Consider the following 15,707-nt stretch of genomic DNA (forward strand, 5'->3'; position numbering starts at 1 on the left):
AATTATAACAAATCTTCATGTTACACTCTTAACAATCACTACAGATTTACACAAAATATATTTAGCACACTACATCTTCACTAAACTAATTGTTATTCAATTTAGAAAAGAACGATATGGCCCTTCGAACAATTTGTTCCAACAAAATATGTTCATTAATATTTCTCGCTCGCACTACGGGGGTTGTTGCGGTGGCACGGTTTAACGTTAAGACTAACGCAATCAGTAAAAGGGACAGAAGCAGGGATGATCCGAAGAAGGTGAGCTGCATAAACGCCTGCGCCAGGGAAAACCCGCCGTAATAGGGATAAACACAGTTCGTATGACCACTATTGTGCTGCTGGTAGTGACCGTCCATTTTCGTCGAATGGAACATTGATAACAATATCACACTCACTTTATTAAAAAATTAATTTAAAATGCTCCTGTTAGTTCTCAGACAGGAAATGTTTGCATGTTATTTTTGCCCATATTTATAAGATTTCGTTCACAGTCTAATGATTTCCTGTTTCAATGGTTGTCAAGAGTTACAGTGGTTGCACTAATTTTTGATGTTGTGACATGTTAATTGGAAATAGGCCAATAGTTCTTTTGTAATATAATCCCTTTGTGGTTTGCGTTAGTGGAATGTTATACATGAGATATAGAGCAACTCTTTCCTAGAAGTATGAATATTGTCGAAGCCGAAAAATATTATACATATTTTAATTATCATTTTCTAAATTTTGACTAAAATATTAGTTTAAAAAATAATAAGTGATAAAGATTCAGAGTAATTAAAATAATAAATAATTTTAAAAGGGGAAAGTGATAAATTGTGGATATCTTGGCTAATTTTAATTAAATCAAACGGGTATTATTACTCTTGATACCATATTTTCTGCACACCAGAATTGCCAAATTAATTTTAATTATGCAAAAAAGACAAAATTAAAATTTATATTTTATTCATAAACTATATACAATTGTACTCTTATTTTGATAGGTTTAAAAGTTGTTTCACTGCTTCACCATATTTTGTTAGGGTGTAATCATTTTCACCTAAAAATATGTTTAAAATTAGTAATTTATCCAAGTTTAGTAACTCTCAATGAAGATATTAAGGTGTAACACAAATAATAATTTACCTTCATTCATTAAATTGCTGACTGCCTCAGAATATGTCTTTATATTTGGTATTTGATCAGCTGGTTTAGCAAAAATCTCCTCCACTGATTTTTTGGATTGATTATTATTCCAATCATAATATTCCATGTCAGCTTCAGATTTTAATTGCTCCCAAGGTTCAACTTTCTGCAATTACATATGTATTGTTTTGTATTTTATTTGGCAGAAAACTTACCAGTGACTCATGATACAATGCTGTTAGTAAATACATGGCATAATCATAGTTTTGTTTCCTTAATGGACAACGGTCTGTAACTATTGTTAAAATATCAGTTGCCTCATCATATCTGTCACCAACTAATCTTAACAATTTATCTTTAGCTCTTTCGTTGAAATTTAAAGAAGACACCTTAATTTTCAGTGTAACAATCCTTGACAAAGGATTTCTAATTGTTGGTGATGACTGGCAGTAATTACTGGTAATTACTTCAATAGGGAAATTACTTATTGTTTTCTCTTCAGTGTCCAAGCCTTCTGGCCAAGGAGTGCAGAACTGTTTTAATGCCTCACATTGTCTTTTAATTACTGGAGGTGTCAAATGCAAGAAGTTTGGTATCTTCATCAGCTCAGCATTTGCATATTTATCCGGTGGTGCCCCTTTTTCAACATAACCCTGTCGCAACGGCAGTGGCACAGTAGCTGGATGAAACGACCTGGGACCTGGCCAAACATTTCCCCAATCTTGATCAACAGCCATTTGTTTGGATCTACAGTTTTATAACATAATTGACTTTTATTTATTCTTAACTTAAAATTTTACCTTGGAGATAGTATTTCCAGTTTTCTGGGCTGTTTTTTTTGAATGACTTGTCCTTTCACATGTTTCAAGTTTAAAGCTTTGAATTCTTCGACTATAAAGTACAAAAATGTATGATTTAAAGTTGTGCACACATTTGTATTATTTACCTTTTGAATCTGCGGCTGCTTCGGCCGCACTAGAATAATGACAAATTAGTTGCTTTTCAACCTGCTTTAAAATACTCCTTTTATCCAAATTTCTCAAAATCATATTGGATAATGTTGTTAACAAATTTATGAGGTTATGTTGAATTTTTGAGGTTAGTTCCAAAGGAAGATTCCTACAAAAATTTCCGATGCATCCACCAGAGGTCACTGAAAATGTTATCAATTCAGATCTATCAAATGGGGGTTAAAAATTTAAAGTTCACTTTTAGGTTTGAAGATTAAACATGTTCGGTTTATTGTCATCGTTAGTGACGTTCGTCAAATTGGGGCCCAGACAATTCATTCGTCAAAAGGTGAAACTGCCCTTCATTAAGTTTATCCATGACACAGTTAACGTTTATAAATCAAGAACAAAAGCTGGGGTAAATAATATAAGGGATATTTTATTTAGGGGTATTGTCATCGCTACTATCACAGCGGTGCTAGTGTGGCTATCTATATTTATGTATGTGGCCTTTTATTATGTGTATGTTCCTACAATATCTCACGAAAGACCAGTGCACTTGAAATTCAAGTAAGTAACACAGTAAATTATTATTTGGAGTTCGATATTACAATTTCAGATCTTGTTCTGAAATGACTAGGTGTGATCCACATAAAGATGTGTGTAGTTATCCCTCGGCACATGTTGCACTGACAAAGCGGCAACAACTTCTAATGTCAGGCCAGCCCTATCAAATCCACTTGGATTTGGAAATGCCTGAGTCACCCAAAAATAGAGACTTAGGTATATAAACTATGTTTATATTTGATATATTTATATAAATTAAAGTGTTGTTTAAATTAAAGGCATGTTTATGGTTTGTGCTGACTTTAGAAGTGGTGATGGTGAATTAATAGCAAGCTCGTGTAGATCAACTATGCTACATTATCGAGGAGTTTTGCTTGACACCATATATAAATTAATATTTAGTCCCCTCTATGTATTAGGAACAGCCGAAGAAAAGCAACATATTGTTGTTGAGCTGTTTTCTGATTTTGAGGATAAGGAGGTATGTTTAAAGATTTAATTAAGATGAACAGTTTAATTAAGTTTATTTTTACAGTTACAACCAGTAACAGATATATACATAGAGGTGCAATCGAAAAAGATTGAAATATATTCAGCGAAATTTCTACTCAATGCAAACTTCGCTGGTCTTAGATATGTTATGTTCAATTGGTCTGGTCTCTCTGCTGTAATAGGTGAGTTTCCAACAATATTAAAAATAATTTTACTAAACAGTATTTAATAATTGTATTTATTTGTTTGTAATTTTATATATAATATTTTAAGAATAGGGCTTTGTTATAACAGTTTTATAGAATCATTCTAATAATAGACATAATTGTCAATGACTCCTCCAATGGTTTGAATCTGGTGAAATACATTTCACAACTGAATCCACCAGACACACACACAATCAAGCAGTTTTTGAAACTGAAGAATCGGTTATCTTCGGGAACGTCATTTGTGTCGGTATTTGGAGTTATTTAATTGGCTTGAGGCACTCCTCAGCTTCCCGATCATTGAAACAATAGCACGAATTAAAGTGGATGTGCGAATGTTGTAACCAAATAGAAAAATTCAAGATTTACTTGTGAAGAGGCATATTTAATAACGCCTCTGGCACAAAATATTCGTTGAAATTTAATATAAAACCGTTTTTGCTTGCTTAATTAACATATTATTCTTCTACCTTTGTTTAAATATTAAGTTGTCTTCTATTTTAGACAATAAAAACATAAAAAATGTGCCTCACCTGCCTCGTCTGAGTAGTCTCTGATAATTATCATTAACATATTCATTAACATTTTTTATTTAAATTGCATTAAGACTGTTATATCATGATAATAAATTAATTGTTTTGTTGAAGTCCTAATTGAAATAAATTATTATTTTGGTAACTTTTCAAAATGGAATTATACACCTATAATGTTTAAATTGTTTAATTAACATTAACAAAGAATTAAAATTATTTATTTAGTTAAATTTATATTCTTCAATATAAAATATTTGAACTATTTTATCTACATTCAATGAACCCTATTTTGTAATTGTAACAATATTTATAAGTCAATAACACATAAATTATTTTGGTCAACTAAATTTATTCATTAATATTTTCCAGTTCTATGCAAGTATTTTAGTATCACAGTTTCTTATCAATAAACTAATATATTACTGATATTGAATAGAAGATATAAACTATTTTTACTAATTGGGATCAAAGGTTATCTAAAAATTTATTACAAAGTACAAAAACAAAAACTCATTGTTATTTTAATTCGTTACATCATTAGTCGGTAGATTCGTTTAATAAAAGGACCACCCACTGTGATACAAATAAAAGACAACAGTTTAAACTCTAAATTTAATTTTTGCACAATAATCAGTGTGGAGTAATTAATCTGTCACAAATTATTTGTTAAGGGATGTCCCTTCTTTTACCATTTTTTATCCATCACTAGTCCGAGTATTCCTTTCAAATTATTTTGTCCCACATCCATAGAAAAGTATCTAAAATAAATTTTTTTTAGGTATAACTGCCAATTTGTTCTTCATCGCTCTGGTCTGCCTTCTTAGTTGGTATCAAATTATTAATTCCGAGGAGTACCTAAATTTCCTGAGAAAGAATGATAATACAAATTCTGAAACAGTTACCAAAGACAGTAAGTATTAAAAAATGTATATCACTATAGGTATTGAGTAGAATTAGTGTTAATTGGGCAAAGTTATTTGCATTCAGCCTTTCTATGTGGGGTCTATGCTAGAAATGCGACTGCAAATAACTTTTATAATTTAATGACAATAATTGTGGTTAAAAATATGGCCACAACAAGACAATTTTTATGTTTTAAACATTAATAAAGAAATTATTGACTGGTATTTTATGTAAAATAACACACTTACTTAATTAGTTTAGTGGTCAATGTTGTTGTATTTTTAACCCACTCGGTGTACAACTACGTAAAAGCGAATGGCATTGTGATTAAACAAATGTTCAAACATTCTCGTATGCACAATTATCTGTTTACGCGTTCCACAAAAACGTTTACATGCATGTTTGTCATCTACGGTCGTTTCAGAAAACTGAAAAAGTTCGACGAATTAATGTTATTTTTATACTTGATTAATGTTTTGATTTGGTCGACTTACTATGATATGAAAATTGTATAATTTGAAATATGTTTGTTGACTTATTACTTTATTATTTATAAATAATTTTACTGTTTCTGTAAAATACATTCTAAATAGTATTATAAATTTATAATTTATTGACTATATTTTTTTAAGAATAGGAATTTGTTGTAATTGTTTTATAGAATCATTTTGACAGTAGTTTATATCATTATCATATTCATTAACATTTTTTTATATAAACTACATTATCTGATATATCATGATAATAAATTAATTTCTAATACAATGTGTGACATCAAATTTTAACTAATGAGATAATTGTTTTGTTGAAATTCTAATTTAAATAAATTAATATTTTGCCACTTGGCAAATTATACATACAGGTATCATTATTATAGCAAATTTTTACTTAACTTAAATATTTTAGCCAAAACTCTTTTGTTTAATGTGAACTTTTAAAATAATATTAATTTTTTATTGTTGTTTTTAAAAAACTACTATTTTCTTATTCTATAAAATGTGTCATATATTTTATTTAATTTTGAATGGCTTTTTTGATCATTAAATCTGTATTATTTAATTTAACATTAATTTATAAAATATTACCAAAAAACAAAATCTCCAAGTATTTTATATCTTATTATTTATTTTAAAATAACAGATGAATTAATTTGATCCAAAATTTAATATTAAAAAGTGTTTATTGAAGATTATTGATTTAAAATTAAGTCGTAATATTAGTAATTGGTTTGATAACAACAGTCTATGATTTACTTTGTGCATTAAGCAATTAGATAAGTAAAATTAAAATTTTATTGTTAATTGCTTTCTGGTTCATAATGTAATGTAATTATTGACGAAAGTGGTGACCTCCATACACTTAATGACATTTTTTTGCAAATTTACATGTAAAAAATTATTAAAATTGTCGAATTAGTGTAAAGATAACATAATTTTAAATGTATGTACTAAAATATATTATTAATATTAATAGATAGTGGCTAACAATCTAACATGGGTAACTACTAAAAACAATACCAATGAAAAATTAACATTTTAAGCAATAGACGAACATCTTGGAGAGGAGGAGGAAAATGGTTACTCCATGTTGGCTTACATAGGAAGCATATACATGTCTCCAATATATTTTATGTTCGATTTCATAGTTGCCCTAAAGAGGCAATACGTCCAGATGACGACTATACCAAAGAGAATTATAAGTTACAGGCCGAAAAGTTACGCAATAACGAGTCGTCAGCGAAGTTTTAAACGTCAAACGACTACAGAAATCAAATGTGGAAAGTGTAAAAAAGAAATTTGTGCATTACACAGAAAAGGAAATTGTGTAGAGTGTTTGAAATCAATTGACGATGTTAAACATGACATGATTAAGCAATAAACGCGTAAAAAGGAAAACTTCAATGTTATGTTTTTATTCTTATAATAATGAGTTAACATTTGTAGGTTTTGATGAATCATCGAATGATTCAGGAGATGATTACGTGATTGATGGAAACGTAAGGCGTAGAAAGATGAACGAAGAAGATAGTGATGTTTTTGATGTCTCAAGGCATCGCTAGTCGTGACTGATCTCATGCGAAAACCAACTACAAGAAATTGATGCGCCAATAAAGTAATCTGAATAATAAGGAATTTAACTGAGATTATTTTATTTGTGCGTTAAATTTATGGAGCAGTATACACACGCCAATCATTAAGTTTTATGTTCAATGCCTTATTAGTTTCAGTGTAATTTTAACAAGCTTAAGAGCTGCCATTGACTGTCAGTGTTTATATAGTTTTACATTCCTTTTACCAAAGATATGACTGTTATAATATTTTTGTATTTATATAGGTAATGCCTTGTATATATTTATTTTGTTATTTTTGAAAAGGTTAGTAATAAAACATCAGATTAACCACGTTGAAACTTTTAAATTATATATAAAAAAATTAAATAGAAGACGATTTATGAAATAAATTACTATTTCATCAATTAATGGATATGAATATATTTCAAAATTTTACATCATAAGTAAATTAATATTTATTTTCAAAGGAAATGGATTTATATTCTATGACTAACATATTTAAATCTTTAACTTGTTGGTTACTTTGATAAAATGAAAATGATATTTTAAATATTTTGGTTTAATTTCTGTAATAAAAATTTATTGTAAATGATATGGGTGAAGACCATTTCCAAAATTACTAAATGAATGTGTTTTTATTAAAATTTCCAATAAAAGTCTTAAAATATTAAAACCTTTTACATTTCTCATGTCTTTTTGAATGTCCCGTTGTGTTTATGGTACCATACCAAAACTTGGCCTTGGTTTTAGATTGTTTGATAGCGGATTTTAACACGTAATTCGTATATCTAGTAATTTTATTACGTTTAACTGCGTTATTAGCAGGTGAATAATTATTTTTCAAATTAAACCGCATTTGTGTTCAATACCCTAATTTAAAATGATTATTTGTGTATTTCCCAATATGATGAGGATTCTATGGGGTTTTCACACAAATAATAATAAGTGTAACCTTATCAGATTATAAATGTGAACAAATATAAGCTGTTGAATGCAATTGAATTTTAAAGTTTGTGTCTCTAAACGTAACTACACATCTATTTAAAGAATGGCTTCTAGTAATTCTAGTGTTATGGATCAACTTAATGAATTATTTGGGAACGTTTTCGATTTAGAGATAATTGAAAGTGTTGCGGAGTTTTTTCAATATGATGGTAAATATAATAATATAATTAATTATATTTTATCTTATCATAACTCGTATAGAATACAAATCTTCAAGTAAATTGTTAGAACTCAGCAGCCAGTTCTCTCATGGAAGTAGTACTGGTACAATTAGCAAGTCTAAACCAAAAAAACAACAAGACATTGAGACTGATGATAAACTGTTATTAGAAAATAAATATGAACTTGGCAGATATTCTGATGAAATATCTGGGGAAGCACTAATCATTGATTCAGATATAGAATTTGATAATATTGAATCAGAAAAAAGTAGTGATTCTGGAGGTTGTGCAACTATTGAGCTTAACTTAGGCGATTCTCTGATCAATCAGTTGGAAAGTAAAGTGGGCGATCCAGGTATTAATTATCCAAAGGGGTTGCAGCCTATTGTCCAGTTACCAATTGATTTGGCCAAACAACTCTACATGTTCTACATTGAATCTGTTTATGAAAAAAATGACATTCAAAAAGAAAATCTATAACTGTTTGATGAAGCCAAACAGTTGCAAGCAGAAGAACAACCATCTCATACAGAGGGAGTAACATTAAATGGACAATGGAACAATCTTACACCAGAAACATTGGCTGATAAGCTCACCAAACAAAAACTTCTTTCTGTTGTGGTGGAAATATTAAATGCATGCAATAATGACTACCAAGAAACTGTTGAAACATTGATAGGCTCAGTGTGTGAGGAGAGCATTGTAGGATCTCTGAACGAGGCCAAGAATCCGCCAATAACTGAAACAATGATGAAGGAAATGAAGGAGGCACATCAAAGTAGCTAGAACTTTGAGGTCACTAATGAAGTTTATTTTTTTATTCTAAAAGTTTATGTTACTTAAATGTATCCACATTGTTGCAATTCATATTGATGAAATATTTTTTGTTGTTTCTAAATATAGGAACCACAAGGGAGAGAAGAACAACATACTCGAAACGACTTCAGGACTTTAACACTTTGGATCTGCATTACTTGAAAGTTAAAGAGGCGATAGAAGCTCTGGATAAGTTTCTAGATCTGAATATAAATCTAATTCAAGGAAGTGGGAAAGACTACGAAAAGCTGAGTATTATTACGGGAAGGGGCAAACACAGCTGTAGAGGTGTGTCGAAAATCAGACCTGCGGTTATTGAGAGGTTGAAGAAACGAGGTTTGCGTTAATATTGTTTACATTCTTAGCAATTACTTACTGAACATGAAAAATTGCTTTTTTAGCTTTTTTTATTTAAATCCGGGGTTGCTAGGGATAAACATCAAAAAAGATTCTCTGGTATCTCATGACGTACCGTCTTAAAGTATGTAACTAATAAATATGCAGTTTTATTGTTGAAAGGTTTTTTAAAAAAATTATGAGGAAATTCCTAATTTATTTTAAGAAATACAATTTGTAGTGTAGCCTGATTTAAACAAATATATACTCTCGTTGTTACTGTATTGACTTTATAGAAGTAATTAGGTTTGTCTTTTTTAAAAAAATTATTTATTTGTTATTAAAATAAATTATTTAAGATATACATTTAGCAATAAATATTCTAAAAATAATAAACCTTACAAACTCGCATATATGTTTTCTTTAACTATATTCATTTCATATAATATTAAATTGGATGAATTATAACTGTGAATTTGTGACGTATATTTTTATATACTTTGTTTACATATAGTAACAATATATTACATCTGACTAAAGTGGAAATCACATTTCTAACAAATGTGATATCAGATTATTATGCATTTTTACCCTAAACAAATATCCTCAAGTGATAAGTGTTGTTACTTTCTTTCATCAAACAAATTGAATGAAATTTTAATATTTGTACAAATTAGATTTTAAAAATTTTATATGTTATTACCTATTATAAATTTTAGGGCAATTTTCAATCATTAGAGTATGACAAAATAATATTTAAATTGTGTACAAATATCTTATGATTTTGCTATATGATTGCTATAACATAGTTACGCTGTTTATTATAATAGTTATTTTTACATATTTATAAACAAAAAACGTCTTATGTAAATATAATTAAATAAAATCATGTTTAAAATTTCTGGGGAATAAATAATACAATATATTTTTTATCAGTTCGATACTTCAAAACTATTGATATTAATGACTCGAATCTATTTAATATCACAATTTAACTAATTTAGTGATTCATATCATATTTTCCATTAAGTGTGATTATTTTTCAGGAGCACTTAGATCTTGATATTTCATTTTAATTATTTTCCTCTTGTCTGCACTGCAATATTGTTGTAAGATTATTGTTAAATATAACAAAACATAAATATATTTAAATGTGCTATTTTATTGGCCAAATCAGACTAACATGTACGTTTAAATTTGTTTTTAAGATGTTTGATGAAAAAACGTAGAAAATATTGAAATATATTTTTTGTATAGACTGGACAAAATTTGAATTAAATCCTTTTATAAAATATCTTACAAAATATTTCATATTTTGTACTATTTTTTCAAGCAATCCTTATACAAAATATATGTGAATATTGATTTTGATAAACTAAAAGACTGAATAAACTTAATTAAATATTTATTAAAACATAACAATAATCATTAATAACAACTTTATAGTCATTCAGTAAATGAGATCAACTTTTCCTGGCAGTGATTGATAAACTTTACAATAAATTTTTTTGTGCAAGTATTGCTTTATTATAATCTTTACTTTTATTTTCTGTGCAAATGTAATTCCAGCATTCCTCAAAATTTTCATGTATAGATTCAACAACATATTCATTAGAAGTGAACACAATGTCTTCAAAATTATTAAGACATGATGATTTAGTTAAGTTCATGGATCCCATGGAAACAAATCCACCTGAATCGCTGTAATCTTTCAACATGTATTTGTAATGCATAATAATGTCCAATTTAGAATTTTGGATGTAGAATTGGATCTTAATGCCTGAAAATTAACAAATTATTATGATTTAAAAAAATTAAATACCCATTTACCTTCTTTTATCAACTTTCTGTAATTATTTAAAAAGCCTTCTGCGTGATTGTAATTGAGTAACAGCCTAATTTTTACACCACGCTTATTAGCTTCCACTAGAGCATTCAGTACTCCGTTAAAACTTAAAATCATCATAGCTATATCTAATGTTTGTGTGGCAGTGTTAATAAAGTAAATGATCGGTTCAAATAATGTACCAATACCATCTACTATCTTGGGCTTTACCCTACCGGTATTAGGGGGCCAACCACTCATTCCCTTTTTAGGGGAATACATCACAACACAATTGTGGCGATTGTGGAAGAGAATATCATTCTCGTAATTGTGAATCTCTTTCCTATAACTTTTAATCAGACGTCTCCACGTGTATAAAGGAAGAACCAAAAGTGCGGCGGAAGATAATAACCACAGTTTATTCTTCAAGAGTTCCCTCATGGTGTTCCTTCATTCATCGATTTAACAACATAAACAATCGAGTAACCTTGACCTATACATAATACATGAAAGAGCGCGGTAGTTCAAATTAACAACTGAGAGGTTATGTGGGTCAACCACTGAACAATTTAAAAAAATATTTTTTATTAACTCAGTGCCTGTGGACAATAGGATTTGTTTATAAATTTGTTCAATAAATATACAGTGAATGCATTCGTACATGTCACACATATTAAAAATAGTTTCTTTTAATTTGGGACATTCCATTTCAATTTGATTTTTGTAAAAATATGAATATACGCATATACAATGCCCTACTTAATTTTTTTTCTAATGTTTCTCCTAAAGATAACGCAACCCCACAATTCTTTTTCTTATTTATTTTATAATTTTAAATAGAAAACTATAGAATTAAATAAATTAATTCAAAATTAAAACTGAAGGTTCAAATTTTCAATTAAATATTGAATTTGAATGTAAGCAGGAATTAATAAATGAACGTAATATTTGTTTATATATTTCCTTATTATTTTTTATGAAATAGGTTGTTCAATCCGCGGATGTTTTCCTAAATTTTTTCAAAGGGATCCTAAACACAAGGTGGCGTTCCATTATTTAATTTTTATTGCATTAAATTTCAATTTTTTTATCATTCTAGGTTAGAGGTTGATAAATTAAGTTTTGTTTTAATATTTTATTATTTTAATAGTCCAGCAAAATTTATTTCAATAATTTGGAAAAAAATTGGATCACTTCTTTCACAACTTACAACTATTTGCTTTTAATTATGTGGCCACCACTGTATAATACAAAATGTGACTTACCATTCAATGATCAAGATCAAAAAAGAGTAAACAATTTTGGTTATTTTACTTACTCTCTGCAGTGGGATAAAAGAAAATATTTTTGAACTCATTATTGGTAAGTGTATTTATGGTACAAACATTTTAGAGAGGTATAATAAATTTATAAGCATATATATGTTGAATTAAGTGCTAGTCTGTGGGAACTTCTTATATATTCACTTAGTAAAATCTCTAAATTGTGTGGGGCCTAATATAATACTATATGCAAATAAACCTCCTAAAAATGGTTGATAATTGTTGTTTCCTTTTTAAAAAAAGGGTTCAAAATTGAGTGTATTACGAGTTTTATTTTAATATATGGGATATTCCAGTCCAAATGGGACAGATCAGACAAATCAGATTTGTTTATAATAACAGTAAATTTTCAATAAATTGTTTTTAGTTTGTTCTTAACTATTAATATTCTACTCTTCGGCGCATTAAAGAGTATATTTTAATCCGGTAAAGAAAATTAATATTTCTAAGAGAAAAAATAATTTTAAATGTTGATTTTTACGGTTTTTGTTTGTAATTTTTTATGAAATTTTTTTTTAAACTTTAAAAAAATGTCGATAAGGTAATTTTCAATTATTTATGAATTTTAGAAAATGTATATCATAAAATATTTAAAAATTAATATTTTTTCATACATTTTTTTGTTCTATTTTTAAGCGTGATGAACAATTGAAACAACTGAAACAAATCAAAATTTCTTACAGAAAAAATAACTTTAAATTTGAACAATATTGATTTATGAAGTTTTTCCTTGAAATTTTTATTTTTTATTCTGTGTCTATTTTTTAGAAAGGTCATCAAAAATAGAAAATTTAAATTTAAAAAAAAGAAATAGAAACCTAATCCAACCTAAACTATTTTTTCTTCAGAAACATCAAAAATACAATATTTTCAAAAAAAAGTCAATAATGGACAATAAGGTTTTTCCCTGTAATTTTTATGAAACAAATTTTTATAATGTGTGTCTATTTTTTTTAGAAAGTTCATCAAAAATAGAATATTTTCAAAAAAAAAAAAATAGAATATTTTATAACGTTATTTTTCAATTCAATTTTTATGTAGTAAAATCTTAGAGAAAAACTATTTTTAAACTTAAAAAATACTGATTTTTTGAGGTGTTTTCTTGAAAATTTTATGTACACATTTTTAATTCAAACTTTGTTTTTTTTCCAAATTTGTAAATAATTTAAAATAAAAATATTTTCAAATAACATATTTATATAATATTAAAAACTTAACATTTTTTTTTTTTGATGAACAAGATACAATTCCAAAAACTTTGAGCAAATTCAGTCGATTTATTCGTTTATGGTAAAATATTAATGGATTAAAACGAAATATTAAAAATTTGAATCATTTTCTATTGAAGTTTTTTGTAAATTATTGAAAATTAATAAAAGGGTAATAGAATATTTTAAAAAATAATAGAAATCTTGAAAAAAATGTAAATATTAAAATTAAATTTTATTTAATAAATTGTTGAATTTTTAAAAATTAATAAAAAATTGAAAAAATTTTCTGATTTGAAAATATGCTATTTTTAATAAACTTTTTGAAAAAAATAGTCACATAGTACATATTTTTTTATTATTTAATTAATTTTTCTCTAAGAAATATTATTTTTTAACAGGACCCTTACAATTCAATATTTTGAAAAAAAAAAGAAGAAGAAATGTTTTTTCGATTTTTATAGCCAAAATTAGGTGGAACCCACGATTTTAAACATAAACCAATTGATTTTTATCAGTCTGGGATTTCATCATTAAGAATTTAATGTATATTATTAATCGGACTACAATATTACTTTATTTTTTACAGAAATTGAATCTTGCCATAGTGACAAACGGATTAAAAATACAATTGAGTGTAACTTGACTCAAATCAAGCTTAGATCCATCCACTACTGCTAACTTTATTAGATCGACGTCGACGTAACTATAACTGTATTAAAATGTTCTTCGAAATGCCAGTGGACAATTCGGACACCAACAAATTCTGTACGAAAGCTTGCCTGGCAGCACTGAACGCAGGATTCCTGTTGTGCAAATGTGGCCAGGAAATGAAACGCTACGAGTGGAAGTTCCAGTTGCCGGAAATCGGATCCAACGTTGAACTAAAAAAGAATAAGAAATACGTACTGTTCCATCCTCCCGAAAGTGAAGGTACCGCCTTAGTAACCAGCAACACACCCTTCGAAAAAGACAGACACTACTACTGGGAGGTGAAGGCGCTGACCGAACTGTCCGGCGTCGATGTTATGATTGGCGTCGGTACGGGACGCGTCAATTACGACCAGTTGGCTGAGCAGTGCAGCCTGTTGGGCCTCGATGCGAATTCGTGGGGTTATTCTTACAGAGGTGTCATTCAGCACGATAAGGTGAAGCAGGACTACGGGATTCCGTTCGGGGTTGGGTGTCTTGTAGGTGTGCACCTGGACATGTGGCTGGGTACTCTCGAGTACTACGTCAATAGACGGGCTCGTGGTGTCGCCTTTAAAGGCCTTAAAAAGCATAAAATGTTATATCCAATGATGAGTGCTACTAACTATTCGATTTTTAGAACGATTTGTACCGTGTCGGTGAGTACAAGTTTGGAATTGTACTGTTTGAAGGCTGTGATGAAGCACCCGCAGCTGTATCAGACGTACAGGTGTGAGTTGCCGCAAATCGCTGAACAACTAGAAAGGAAGTACTTTTGGTTGCAACCCTCTAATGAAGTACTATCGAAGATAGCGATTAGAAGACGAATGAGGAAGAGGAGTTTTGAATTATCTGATGAAGAACTATCACCTTACTCGACCGTATCTGCAAATGATTTAATAAAACGGTTTAAAAGTTAATATTTTATATTGTTTTTTGTGGACTACATGTATATTTTATGTATATATCTCAATAAAATAATACTAAAACCCTTTATAACAAATATCTTCTCTGCCCTCTTTAAAAATAAAAAAACATGGTCAGCAAAATGAAGTGTTCCAAGAAATTAAAGCACCACACCAATAATAATTGATTAATTGAACTTAATATGGGGTATTTCCACCTCTACAGTCTCATATCTTCTGTTCATACTCAAAATCTGGGTCGAATTTCATTTTGATCCCAAATTTCTAGTAAAAGACACTCCTCAACCTCTAAGTTATTCGGACGGTTAGGATAGTCCCTTAAACGTCTCCCAGGAATGTTCCACATATGTTCTATTGGATTAAGGTCTGGACTGTTAGCTGACCAGGACATAGCATTAGTCTCAACGTCCCAAGATAATTTCGGACAACATGGGCTGTGTGTGGTCGTGCATTATCCTGCAATAGTAAAAAGTTTGGACCTATAAAAGGAGCATTATGGATGTTCATCTGGAAATTTATTGTTGTTAATGTAATAAAGCATTTACTATTTTTATTTCGTTACTTATAAG

At 28.7% G+C, this 15,707-nt stretch overlaps 4 protein-coding genes across 7 annotated transcripts; 2 read left to right on the forward strand and 2 right to left on the reverse strand.

The window, feature by feature from the left end:
* Nucleotides 1-930: 930 nt before the first annotated feature.
* LOC109600237 (28S ribosomal protein S35, mitochondrial) lies at nt 931-2,228 on the reverse strand. The gene is made up of 5 exons (XM_020016362.2): nt 2,074-2,228; nt 1,928-2,018; nt 1,343-1,874; nt 1,128-1,293; nt 931-1,041 (listed from the first exon to the last, which is right to left on the reverse strand). The coding sequence occupies exons 1-5, from the start codon at nt 2,174-2,176 to the stop codon at nt 974-976; spliced, it is 960 nt and encodes a 319-aa protein (XP_019871921.2). The 5' UTR covers nt 2,177-2,228; the 3' UTR covers nt 931-973.
* A 59-nt stretch (nt 2,229-2,287) lies between these two features.
* On the forward strand, nt 2,288-7,181 carry LOC109600236 (seipin). 4 transcript variants are annotated; one of them, XM_020016361.2, is made up of 6 exons: nt 2,288-2,647; nt 2,697-2,860; nt 2,923-3,125; nt 3,180-3,318; nt 4,654-4,785; nt 6,722-7,181. In XM_020016361.2, exons 1-6 carry the CDS (start codon nt 2,358-2,360, stop codon nt 6,835-6,837), a joined length of 1,044 nt encoding a protein of 347 aa, XP_019871920.1. In that variant the 5' UTR covers nt 2,288-2,357; the 3' UTR covers nt 6,838-7,181. The 4 variants fall into 4 exon arrangements, with proteins under 4 accessions (XP_019871920.1, XP_049819584.1, XP_049819585.1 ...); XM_049963627.1 differs by lacking the exon at nt 6,722-7,181 and adding an exon at nt 6,319-6,679; XM_049963628.1 differs by lacking the exon at nt 6,722-7,181 and adding an exon at nt 6,319-6,679 and having other exon boundaries at nt 2,718-2,860.
* Nucleotides 7,182-10,555: 3,374 nt separating this feature from the next.
* LOC109600230 (uncharacterized) lies at nt 10,556-11,594 on the reverse strand. Its single transcript, XM_020016356.2, has 2 exons — nt 10,998-11,594; nt 10,556-10,947 (listed from the first exon to the last, which is right to left on the reverse strand). The coding sequence occupies exons 1-2, from the start codon at nt 11,431-11,433 to the stop codon at nt 10,661-10,663; spliced, it is 723 nt and encodes a 240-aa protein (XP_019871915.1). The 5' UTR covers nt 11,434-11,594; the 3' UTR covers nt 10,556-10,660.
* A 594-nt stretch (nt 11,595-12,188) lies between these two features.
* LOC109600228 (SPRY domain-containing SOCS box protein 3) lies at nt 12,189-15,209 on the forward strand. Its single transcript, XM_020016351.2, has 2 exons — nt 12,189-12,354; nt 14,112-15,209. Exon 2 carries the CDS (start codon nt 14,245-14,247, stop codon nt 15,130-15,132), a length of 888 nt encoding a protein of 295 aa, XP_019871910.2. The 5' UTR covers nt 12,189-12,354; nt 14,112-14,244; the 3' UTR covers nt 15,133-15,209.
* Nucleotides 15,210-15,707: the final 498 nt, after the last annotated feature.

Source organism: Aethina tumida, chromosome 2, assembly GCF_024364675.1.
Source record: "Aethina tumida isolate Nest 87 chromosome 2, icAetTumi1.1, whole genome shotgun sequence".
NCBI lineage: Eukaryota > Metazoa > Arthropoda > Insecta > Coleoptera > Nitidulidae > Aethina > Aethina tumida.

What these genes read in the sequence shown, in the direction of transcription:
- LOC109600228 (XM_020016351.2), top strand. Translation starts at nt 14,245, where the DNA reads ATGTTCTTCGAAATGCCAGTGGACAATTCGGACACCAACAAATTCTGT.
- LOC109600237 (XM_020016362.2), bottom strand. Translation starts at nt 2,176, where the DNA reads ATGATTTTGAGAAATTTGGATAAAAGGAGTATTTTAAAGCAGGTTGAA. An exon ending in CTGGAAATACTATCTCCAAG is followed by an intron (nt 1,875 to 1,927) that starts GTAAAATTTTAA and finishes ATAAAACTGTAG; the next exon opens with ATCCAAACAAATGGCTGTTG. An exon ending in CAGCAATTTAATGAATGAAG is followed by an intron (nt 1,042 to 1,127) that starts GTAAATTATTAT and finishes ACATATTTTTAG; the next exon opens with GTGAAAATGATTACACCCTA.
- LOC109600230 (XM_020016356.2), bottom strand. Translation starts at nt 11,433, where the DNA reads ATGAGGGAACTCTTGAAGAATAAACTGTGGTTATTATCTTCCGCCGCA. An exon ending in CAGAAAGTTGATAAAAGAAG is followed by an intron (nt 10,948 to 10,997) that starts GTAAATGGGTAT and finishes GTTAATTTTCAG; the next exon opens with GCATTAAGATCCAATTCTAC.
- LOC109600236 (XM_049963627.1), top strand. Translation starts at nt 2,358, where the DNA reads ATGTTCGGTTTATTGTCATCGTTAGTGACGTTCGTCAAATTGGGGCCC. An exon ending in TGGTCTCTCTGCTGTAATAG is followed by an intron (nt 3,319 to 4,653) that starts GTGAGTTTCCAA and finishes AATTTTTTTTAG; the next exon opens with GTATAACTGCCAATTTGTTC. An exon ending in TGAAACAGTTACCAAAGACA is followed by an intron (nt 4,786 to 6,318) that starts GTAAGTATTAAA and finishes TAACATTTTAAG; the next exon opens with CAATAGACGAACATCTTGGA.